Raw genomic sequence first — 12104 nt, 5'->3', positions numbered from 1 at the left:
AAAGGTTGAGAGGTTTGAGAAAAAAATCGTCAGAAAGTAAAAATAAAAAAAAATAAAAAAAAAAAAATAAAAAATGCAATTTTCCAAAAGAAAAAAAGTTTCCCTTCAAACATTTTTAGATGAAAAACCCTGTGTGTGTTTCTCCACAGAAATGCCATCCTGAACCAGAGTGAGCCCTTTCTCAGTTTCTAGCTTTTGCAGTAGCCATTAGTTTGAGTTCTGAATGTATGTAGTGCAAGAGCCACAGCGTAGAAACGTGACCCAATCCGCAGACACCTTGGTGTCACCATGGATTGTGTTCAAATAAACCGTTTTCCCAGGACACGTAATGCTAAATATGAAGCAATGTTCCAGTTATACACACTCATGCTAATCCACAAGAATAAAATATACTACACTGGCCTAGGATGCCACTTACCTGCATTTTCACAGCAATTACTACCGAAATAAGCTCTTTGTCCAGTTCCTTCACAACTAGGAGCTTCTTCAGAGTCAGACTACAGAGCCTAAAGACAAAAAAATTTAAAATATGATAATACTAACTAAACGTTATACATGTGCACATATATTTGCAAGTAAAATTATTCAGCTCCCATTGCAAATTAGGTTTATTAGTAAAACACACAACCTTTAGGCTATTTGCAAGAAGCTGATCAAACAAAAAACAATTTAAAAGCGCGCACTTGCAAGTACTGTATCGAGAGATCTGAGCAGACAGCCTTGGGGTCCGTGCGTTTCTCTCGGGCTGCAAAGGCATAGCTGCTTCTGCTGGAAGTAAGGCTACTTTCAGACTTCAGTTTTTTATTAAATCCGGCGGGCTGCGGCGAAAAGCTGTCAAACCTGATCCGGTAGAAGCCGCAGCCCGCCGGATCATCTGTTGAGGCCGGAGACGGTGCAGGAGAGGGAGAGGGCGAGAGAGTCTTCTGGCATGTGCAGTGGAAAAAAGCGGTCCGGCGCTGTCAAAAAACGTTACAGGGAACGTTTTTTGTAGATGCCGGACAGGCATTGTTTGCCATATCCAGCAAAAGCCAGACACGCCGCATGGCCATCAGGCGCAATGCGGCGATAATGCTAGTCTATGGCAAAAAAGCCGAATCCTGTGGCAACCGGCGCCGGATCCGGCTTTTACATTTTTCGCCGCATCACGCCTGATGCAGAAAAACTGAAGTCTGAAAGTAGCCTAACCTGGGTGAAAGCACGATTCGGACCATTGGTTCAGCCATGCCGCCAACCTAAACTGGCAAATCATTAGGAGTGCACTATACCCATTGCACTTAACACAGTCACTCTGGCTGTTATGACCTGCTACAAACGTGATGCATACCCAGACACCAGCTTATAGTGGAATCTTAGGTGATTCCTCATGGGCAATGGCCTACTAATCTTCTTGGGATGTTAAGAAAGTGTTTGTTGGGCAATCCCTGCATGTGTTGTGGCTGTCAACCAACAGCGAGACATGCAGCCACGGGGACTCAAACATATTTTTTGAGTATGCTATAACACCATATCTGAGAACGTTCGCTCATCACTAGACCTGATGTTATGTTTCCCATCCATCAGATGACAAAGGCTGTTCGAGGAGTTGTCCACAAAGGACAGTGATCTACAAACAGATTTCACATAGTAAAGTAAGAGTGGAAATGTATGCAAATTGAGACACAGAGGTCAAAACAAGGACCTGTGGATGTGGTTTGAATATCAAACTGAAGATTTTAATTTTGCCCGGACAACCCCTTTAATGTTAGGCAACGCAAATGGCTAAAAATCAATAGCATCGGAGCAGACAGCAACTTTGAAGAGGCCGAGGATTATCCGTCACCGACACAGGGAAGGGAGAGAGCAGAGGATTGTTCCCTCTGCTGTTCAGCCCTTGGGCATTATGTGATTGCCCAACAACTCCCTGCTGGAAACAGATTAAATCCAATCATTGTAGTCACCGGATTTCATACAGATCGTCATAAAATCTTATTAGTCATTTAGCTACAAATAAATTGTCCTCCTTTATTAAAACGTGACCAGTGACGATTAATGAGTAACTAAACTGGTTATTGATGACTGGTGCGGAGGATGGGCAATGTAGTACAATTTATGTTAATATTCGCAGCCACCTCTCCCAACTCCCTTACATATATGAATGCTTAACTCAGCCAAGAGTTCCTGTGTCTTCAATGGGGAGAGGGAGGTGAGTTGCTGCCAAAAGCAGGTGGCTTATTTCCAGAGAGAACAAAGGATAGGGCATTGAAATTCCACAAACCCAGTCTTTTTTTCAGCAACCCTATACACATTGATTGAGTGTGATTTCCTCACTGAGCACAGGCGCTCCGTGCAGCCCTGACGTGGCCACGCTGTTCACTGCTCCTTCACATCTCTCGCCGTCCTCCTCTTCCTAGATTGACAGTTGTGGCTTTTACAGGAAACAGAGATAGATGGAAAACAAGTAAGTAGGAAGGTGCCATGATCTACTCGCGCCACGCCAATGTTTCCCCGAGTGCTTGAGCTTTTTGCTCTCAGAAATTCCCTTTAAATTGGCAGGTTTAATCAATCTAAAGTATATGAGCACCTCTGTTTTTTTTTCTGCAGAAAAATAGGGATGTGAAACCTGGCCGAAAAAGAAACAAGCCAGAAGAAGAATCGATGCCTTCAAAATGTGGTGCTGGAGAAGGATGTCAATACCATGGAGGGCAAGGAGAAGAAACGCATCAAGCTAGATATGTCACTGAAAGCAATGATCACCAAGCTATGACTTGTCTACTTTGGACACATCATAAGAAGAGAGCAATCACTGGAGAAGGACATCATGGTGGGAAGAACAGAAGGATCAAAGAGAAGAGGAAGACCAGCAGCCCGATGGCTTGATACAATCAAGATATTCAGTGGAGAAGACTCTGGTCACCTATCTAGGCTTGCTCAAGAAATATCTTCCTATAGAGTGCTCATCCAACAAGTCGTCATGGTTTGAGATCGAGCCGAAAGCAGTTGAAAAAAAATAAAATAAGGGCACCTAAACATTTGATAATTCACATTTTGTCAAGAGTTATAAAGGAGTTAGTCTGGTTTCCGTCAAGGCGTTCATTCATTTACTGGATAAAATTCCAAGTACTCCGCAATTCCATACATATTAAAAAAAAAACATTGCCTGTAATGTTCTGTATTTTAGGTGGGGGAGAATCTTTCCTTTGGAAGATATTTTTTTTTTGTGTTGCAATACTGTCTAAAAAAGCCTATATAGAAAAACAAATCGGCACAGTCACATGCATGTGATTTCATAGGAATCCATTACACACACTGAAACCTAATGCAATGGGATTAGTACGATGATCATAAATGTGGACCTGGACCATAGCGCTTTATCGAGAAGCCAAAAGGATGAAAAAATAGAGAACAAAAGTCTTAAAAAACAGAAGGCAATATGACAATGCAAAGACTCCATAAGTAGAATATGGTTCCAAAAGCTGAAGCATATTCTTAAATACTGTACATCACTATATTAATTCCTTTCTTCAAGGTCCCAAAACCGTGACAACCATGCTGATGCTCGGTGCAAGGCTATTCCTACAGGAATGAATGAAAATGCAGAAGAATAAATGTAGGTCAGCGGCATGATGGCGTCTGCACGCCAACTTCCAGGAAACAGCAATAACTTCTAGAAGAACCGGGCCCAGCCAGGAGATCAGGAACGCAGCAAAAGAGGAGAAGCTTTTTTATTTCTTACATCAGCTGTTGAAATCTGGAAGAGAAAAACTACCAAATTCAGAAGGGCCTGTGCACAAAATAAATATTTGGTGCACAAATTTCTGCACCTCTTGCCAGGAAAAAACAGTGTGCAAAATACGTATGTTTATGTTTTTTTTTTTTGGTTTTTTTTTACACATGCGTTTTTGGTGCAGATTTTTCCCCAATCATCAGCATAAAAGTGAAATCTGCAGCAAAACAAAAAAAGAATTGAGATGCTGCAGATTAAAATCAGCAAGTCACAAATAAGCAACGTGTATACATGAGACTTCAGGATAATCATTCACTTTACAGGAGTAAGGGAAGCCTTCAGGTTGTGACAAATCTGGGCAAAAAAAAACAAACCAACAACAAAAAAGCAGTGTGCAAACAGCCTAAAACAGGCTTTAGAGTAAAGCAGAAACATTCTTTGTGGTTTCGGATCAGTTTCCTGCGAACCTTATCCTATCTTACTCTGACGGCATCCCCGACATCTTTCCTGATTAGTAGTCACAGTGTGACGCAATCTGCATGTCGCACCACAACAATCATATCGCGCTAGCCACCTATTCTCAAGAAGGCACTGGGGAAGCCAGCAGGTGGATAGCAGCTGTCCAGCATTAAAGAGATTTTCCGATTTTGGAAAACCTGTCGCCTCGCTGCAGTTGGTTATTAAAAACACAATCACTGCCTTAACACCCTCCCTGGATCCAGTGCAGAGTCTCCGCCGCTGTTGATGTTGACAGCACTGCAGCCAGTGAGCTCAGCAGCTGTCAACTCTGGCAGGGCCGCTGAGCTCAGTCATTGCCTGCAGCGCTGTAGACGTGAAGTCATTGCTGCAATAAGACACTGGGAGCGGTGGCGGAGACTGGGTGATGGACCCAGGGAGGGTGAATAAAGCCCCGTTTTATTTGGGAAGAGGGGAGTGTTTAAACCTGAAAATCCCTTAATGGCTTGAATTCAGGAACACCCCTTTAAGATGCTCATATTACCCCCTTGACATGCAGCAATGCACTACAACACAGTAGGGTTTGTCACAGTAGAGGGAATTCTTCATAGGAAAACATGACCACTGTTAACGGAAATGACACTCCTGTGTGATGTGACATACATAAAACTGTATGGCTCCTACATGACGGTGATCTGATCACTGCAGTTAACGATCAGTATGAGTGAGGCTCCTGTATAATGTGATACTGACTCCTCTGTACATAGAACACTACGGCTCCTACATGACGGTGATCTGATCACTGCGGTTAATGGTCAGTATGAGGCTCCCGTGTGATGCGACACCGACTCCTCTGTACATAGAACGCTACAGCTCCTACATGACGGTGATCTGATCACTGCGGTTAATGGTCAGTATGAGGCTCCCGTGTGATGTGACACTGACTCCTCTGTACGTAAACCTCTACGGCTCCTACATGACGGTGATCTGATCACTGCGGTTAATGGTTGGTATGAAGTTCCCGTGTGATGTGACACTGACTCCTCTGTACATAGAAAGCTACGGCTCCTACATGACGGTGATCTAATCACTGCGGTTAATGGTTGGTATGAGGCTCTTGTGGTCAGTAAATCTTTGCTTTGTGCCGGAAATGATGCGTTACATTCCAGCCAGATAAAGCCGCTTTTGAATCACCAGAACAATGTTTCAGAAGTCAATGTCAGCACATTACTTCAAGTGATCTCTAGAAAGGAGGCTTAATGGATCTTTTTACAAAACGGAAACTTGTGTAACAGTATCTCAATGCATTTTTACATTGCTTAAAGGGTTACTCCAATGCTCAATGTATCCATAATTGTCTAATAGATGCAGGTCCTACTTCTGGAACCTGCACCCGACAAAATGGTATAGAAGACGGGAGCAGCGCTTGAAGCCAATGAATTTAGCGATTAATAAGCATCCTAATGTAACTAAATGGGAGCGCTTTTTTTCATAGGGGTTCTCCAAGTTGTATCTTCAGGAACGCACCAATCCTGGCCCATGGCTTCAGCCTCTACCAGGGGCAGTGCTCTCCAAAAGAATGACAGAACAGATGAGTGTCATAGCTGCACCTCTAGCCTAAACTGAGCACTCTTCCCCGGCTGCTAGGAGAAACACAAGGGGACTGAAGCTGGAGATCTTGTCATCTTCAGAGCAGCTGAACCATGCGGTGTACTGTGTAATGACCGTGTCTGACCGTACAGGGACATGGTCTGATCATACCACATTGCCTGGGCAGGGGAGGAAGCAAAAGCGAATATACATACATTACAGCAGGAGATCACAGCTCCTGGGCAGGGGAGGAAGCAAAAGCGAATATACATACATTACAGCAGGAGATCACAGCTCCTGGGCAGGGGAGGAAGCAAAAAAGAGTATACAGACAGGACAGCATGAGATCACAGCTCCTGGGCAGGGGAGGAAACAAAAGAGTATACAGACATTACAGCAGATCACAGCTCCTGGACAGGGGAGGAAGCAAAAGAGAGTATACAGACATTACAGCACAGGATCCCAGCTCCTAGGCAGGTGAGGACGCAAAAGAGTATACAGACATTACAGCAGGAGATCACAGCTCCTGGGCAGGTGAGGACGCAAAAGAGAGTATACAGACATGACAGCAAGGGATCACAGCTGATTCTTTCTTTGAAGAAAAACAAAACATGGTTTAAAAACAGGCAGAGAAATGTTTTGTCTCACAAAATGAATGAGCTGTGATCTCCTGCTGTAATGTCTGTATACTCTCTTTTGCTTCTTCCTCTGTCAAGGAGCTGTGATCTCCTGCTGTAATGTCTGTATACTCTCTTTTGGTTCTCCCCTGCCCATGAGCTGTTTTATGATCAGACGATGTACCTGTACGATCAGGCACAGTCATTACACAGTACACAGCAGGGGCACATTTATACGATTACCTCAGCACAGGAACATTTTATTTACACACATCCAATTGTGAAAATTATTTTTATTCCAAGATCTATTGATTGAAACCAACTTTTCTTCATGGGGAAACCCCTTTAAACAACAATGGTGCTTCCTTTTACAAGCACATTGCAATTTTACCCATTTATGAACATGAAACGTTCCATTTAAATAATAGCTGCACTCTTTTCCATAAAATCAATAATAAAGTGAATATAAGAAACTAACATTTAACATATTAAAGAAAAAAAGCCTATTTTCCCCTCTAAAGGGTATGTATCCACGGTCAGTATCCGGCACTTTGAACGCAGCACATGTCCGCTCCATCCAAAGCGCTGCCGGCTTTTGTACGTGTGGTGATTACGCATTTGTTCAATGAACTGTGCAGAATCACCGCGTCCTATACACTGCATGGGTGACTATCTTGCGGAGACGGAGTACAAGGAAAGGCACAAGGAGAAACTGCGGAGGTTTTGAGCTCAGAGGGGAAAACCGGCTACAAATGCAGGATACGAGTCACATAATGGCCATAATCAGTGTAACCAGAAAGTGCTGGAGTGTTTGGTGAGGAAAGCACATGAGCAGACACACTTACAACACTGTAAGGCTATTTTCACACCGAGTTTTTCATAAGGACTTCAAAAAATAAGAGATTTCAAGCAAAACATCTTTAAAAAAACACTCTTTTTGGGGGGCGTTTGGAGTAGCTTATTTTCGTGAATCTCTTTGTGCACATAAAATTAATTTTTCTAGGTGAGGCCACTTCAGGAAACAGCTCAGTCTTCTCCTGAAGAAGCTTCGCTAATGGTTTTGCTGTCCATTCTTGAGGCAGCTCAACCGTCAGGGTGTTTGCATTAAGTTCATTGTTAGCGGTGGTTTCACAGCGCTTTTTTAGGCAGAATCCACTTGGAAAAGACGTCATGTGCACACAACCTTAAGTTTTAAAGAGTCTTTTTTCCCCTAAGCTTTCTTTGCAGCCTTTTGATTGGATGGTGCCTAGTTTGGAGAGGTTTCCTTCAGGACCTGCTTCTAAAGGCCCCGTCACACTAAGTGACTTACCAGCGATCCCGACACCGATATCAAGGTGTCAGGATCGCTAGTAAGTCGCTATGTGATCGCTGGTGAGCTGTCACACAGACAGCTTCACCAGCGATCAGCACAGCGATGCCGAGCACCCGGCATCGCTGTAAAAAATAGAATCAAAATAAAAAATATAGTTATTCTCACCTTCCGATGTCCCGTTCAGCCATCCTGCCTCTCTCCACGCTCCGGTCCCAGTGATCCTTTGCACGAATGACCGCGAGATGTCATGGTCTCGAGGGATAACAAAGTCTCGCGGTCATTCGTGCAAAGGATCACTGGGACCGGAGCGTGGAGAGAGGCGGGATGGCTGAACGGGACGTCGGAAGGTGAGAATAACTCTATTTTTTATTTTTTTTAATTATTTTTTACAGCTGATCGCTGGTCTCCCGCCTGTCACACGCAGCGATGCGTGCTGGCCAGCGGGAGACCAGCGACCAAAGAAATGTCCAGAGGTTTCTTCCAGCGATCAGCGATACCGGCAGGGGGGCCGCTCGCTGATCGCTGTCACACACAGCGATCTCGCTGGTGAGATCGCTGTTACGTCACAAAAGTTGTGACTCAGCAGCGATCTCGCTACCGAGATCGCTTAGTGAGACGGGGCCTTAAGTAGTAACATGCACTTTTTTCCCATAAATTTTTCATTTTCAAAACCTCTTCAGGGAAAAAAAACAAAGCAAAACACAACTCATATGAGCAGAAAGACACGAATTAGAAGAGTTTTTCAAGAGTTTCTAAAGAAGTTTTTAAAGGGTAATTTTGGAGAGAATCCACTCAAAAACAGCTCCTGAAAAAAAAAAAAAAGTGTGAACTTAACCCAAACTGCAGGAGCAAAAATACATAACTAAGTCAAATTAAGTGTTGCGCCTCTGAATGTACACACGAACATTTTCATCACGTGAAAGCAAAAATTTTGATAGCATTGAAGAAGTGACACAGTCTGAAAAAGTTATTAATTTTGCATAATGTAATTAGCTTCCCAGTGTTAATTACAGAAGGTTAGAAAATTCCTATAAGCATCTCCAATGTGAACAGTCACTGTAACCCTGGGGTACGCCTCTGCCTGAGCCCACCCACTGAGTAATACCATTGTGCATGAGCTGTCAGGAGTGACACCAGGAAAGTGACAACTGTTCTGAGAATATTACTGTCTGTAGGAATTGATGGTTACTTCCTACAGAATTACAGGTCTGACAGACCATGCAGAGTTTTACTCCTCCAATGCTATGAACAATGGGATGGTGCAACCAATGGATAGGATAATCTGTAGGAGCAGATAGGAAAATTTCCATACACAAGATAAGCAGCATCTGACAATATTACAGGACTGTGGCTGTTCCTACATACAGACTCGCTGTGCCTATATTTATATATCCTACATAAAGGGTCGCTGTGCCTGTAATATTTATATATCTTACATAAAGGGTCACTGTGCCCATATACCCTTTATATATCCTACATAAAGGGTCACTGTGCCTATACTGTTTATATACCCTACATATACGGTCGCTGTGCCTATCTATACCCTTTATATATCCTACATACAGGGTCGCTGTGCCTATCCCCTTTATATATCCTACATACGGGGTCACTGTGCCTATACTCTTTATGTAAAACATATGAAGGGTAAAGGTACACCAACCCTTCATGTAGGATATATACATGTTCTATATAAAGGGTCACTGTGCCTATACTGTTTATATATCCTACATATACGGTCGCTGTGCCTATCTATACCCTTTATATATCCTACATACAGGGTCGCTGTGCCTATAACCTTTATATATCCTACATACAGGGTCGCTGTGCCTATACTTTTTATGTAAAACATATGAAGGGTATAGGTACAGCAACCCTTCATGTAGGATATACTGTATACATGTTCTATATAAAGGGTCAGTGTACCTATACCTTCATATGTTCTATATATAGTGGATAAAAAAGTATTAGTCGGCCACCAATTGTGCAAGTTCTCCCACTTAAAAAGATGAGAGAGGCCTCTAAGTGACATCATAGGTGGACCACAAATATGAGTCAAAATGAGAAAACAAATCCAGAAAATCACCTTGTCTGATTTGGCAAGATTTATTTAGCAAATTATGATGGAACATAAGTATTTGGTCATTAACAAAAGTTCATCTCAATATTTTGTTATATATACTTTTTTGGCAATGACAGAGGTCAAACGTTTTCTGTAAGTCTTCACAAGGTTGGCTCACACTGTGGGTGGTATGTTGGCTCATTCCTCCATGTAGATTTCCTCTAGAGCAGTGATGTTTTTGGCCTGTCGCTGGGCAACAAGGACTATCAAATCCCTTCAAAGGTTTTCTATGGGGTTGAGATCTGGAGACTGGCTAGGCAACTCCAGGACCTTCATGTTTCTTACAAACCACTCCTTCGTTGCCCTGGTGGTGTGCTTGGGAACATTATCATGCTGAAACACAGGTATTACATACCTGGTAATGTGTTTTTTCATGAGACATGACGGCACCACGAGAGAGGGGATCCGTCCAGCGAGGACAGGAAACCTTCAAGATAAAAGGGGCGGCTCCTCTCTCTGCATCAGTTGTTTTACAGAGCACGAGAGGAACTCCGCAGGTTAGTGTACACATAAATAATAGAACTTTAATACTGTTAAATTTCCGACACCAAGGGAGTGTATAATACTAATAATGCACCCAACTAATGACGTGATCAATAGGGCGGGAATATAAGGGTGCCGTCATGTCTCATGAAAAAACACATTACCAGGTATGTAATACCCGTGTTTTTCCATTCTACATGACGGCACCATGAGAGAGTTACAGAGATTTGTATTCTCTTTAGGGGGGATCACTGCTTGTAACACTCTTCTCCCGAATGTGAGATCAGAGGTAGCAGATAGGTCTAATCTGTAATGTCTGAAAAAGGTAGATGGAGAGGACCAAGTGGCCGCCTTACAGATTTGGTCGATGGAGGCGTCCGCTCTCTCCGCCCAGGATGTTGCCATGGCCCTCGTGGAATGGGCTTTTAGGCCCTCTGGAACAGCCCTGCCTGCACTACTATATGCTAGTATGATGGCCTCTCTCACCCATCTAGCTATAGTTTGCTTAGAGGCTTTAAGGCCCTTCCTTGCCCCCTGATATGAAACAAACAGGGCCCTCTGTTTCCTCCAGGGTTTTGTCATCTCTAAATATTGTAGGATACATCTCCTAACATCTAAGCAATGTAGCCTCTCCTCTTTCTTGTTACCGGGGTTAGGACAAAAGGATGGCAAGACTATTTCCTGAACTCTGTGGAATTTCGACACTACCTTAGGGAGGTATGCTGGGTCTAATCTTAAGACAACTCTATCGTCCATAACCTGAGTGTATGGCGGGTCTGCTGACAGTGCGTGTAAGTCCCCCACCCTACGTGCCGATGTAAGTGCCACTAATAAGGCTGTTTTTAAAGTTAACACTTTATCTGATGTCACGTCTAGTGGTTCAAATGGACTTTCTGTTAGAGATGATAGGACTAAGTTTAGATCCCAGGGAGGAGGTTTAGGAGATGGGACAGAGTTAGCTCTAGTACAGGCCCGGATAAACCTGGCCACCCATCTATCATTTGCTAGGTCATAGTTGAATAATGCTGCCAGGGATGAAACGTGTACTTTGAGGGTGCTGACAGCTAAGCCCAAGTCTAAACCCCTTTGCAGAAACTATAGCACTGCCCTCACCGGTACTTCTCCCTCCCGTATTGGGCCTGAGGTGGACAAAAATTTTCTCCATATTCTCCCGTATATTTTTGTAGTCACTGGCTTTCTGCTACTGATTAGGGTGGAAAGTATTAAGTTACGCACCGGTAACGGTATTTTTCGGAAGCCCATGACAGCACCACGAGAGAGGGGATCCGCCCTATAGGAACAGGAAACCTACAGATACAAAAGGGCGGCACCTCTCCCACGCATCAGTTGGATTACAGAGCTTGAGAGGCTACCATGGTTAGTACACAACATATGATATATACAACCTATCTACCCTATTTAACCGAATTATTTCATACCATCTCCCACCTATGGTGATTCTATAAACAATCTTCTAAAGGAGTGCACCTCTATACGTGAACAAGGGAGGGAACTAAGGGTGCTGTCATGGGCTTCCGAAAAATACCGTTACCGGTACGTAACTTAATACTTTATTCGGACTCCCATGACAGCACCACGAGAGAATTACAGAGATGTAAACTAACTTAGGGAGGGACTACAGCCTGCAGCACCCTTAGCCCGAAGGTGAGGTCTGAGGAGGCACCCATGTCTAACCGATAGTGGTTAAAAAAGGTGGAAGGAGATGACCAGGTGGCCGCCTTACATATTTGATCAATTGATACTCCAGATCTCTCCGCCCAGGATGATGCCATGGCCCGAGTGGAATGTGCCCTCAGGTTCTGT

The 12104-nt window shown here is 43.6% G+C and overlaps 1 protein-coding gene across 5 annotated transcripts in view; it reads right to left on the bottom strand.

The window, feature by feature from the left end:
- The window catches only part of PACS2 (phosphofurin acidic cluster sorting protein 2), a 183534-nt gene that overhangs the window by 123586 nt on the left and 47844 nt on the right, over window positions 1-12104 (bottom strand). For all 5 annotated transcript variants that reach the window (XM_073566764.1, XM_073566767.1, XM_073566766.1 and 2 more), the window contains exon 2: window positions 419-506. In XM_073566764.1, coding sequence (XP_073422865.1) covers window positions 419-506 — 88 coding nt within the window. The remainder of the gene's footprint in view (window positions 1-418; window positions 507-12104) is intronic.

Source organism: Dendrobates tinctorius, unplaced genomic scaffold (assembly GCF_039654945.1).
Source record: "Dendrobates tinctorius isolate UK_male_01 unplaced genomic scaffold, ASM3965494v1 ptg000019l, whole genome shotgun sequence".
In the NCBI taxonomy this organism is placed as follows: domain Eukaryota; kingdom Metazoa; phylum Chordata; class Amphibia; order Anura; family Dendrobatidae; genus Dendrobates; species Dendrobates tinctorius.
Note: the sequence above shows the minus strand (reverse complement) of the source record. Positions and strands in the feature narration are given on the sequence as shown.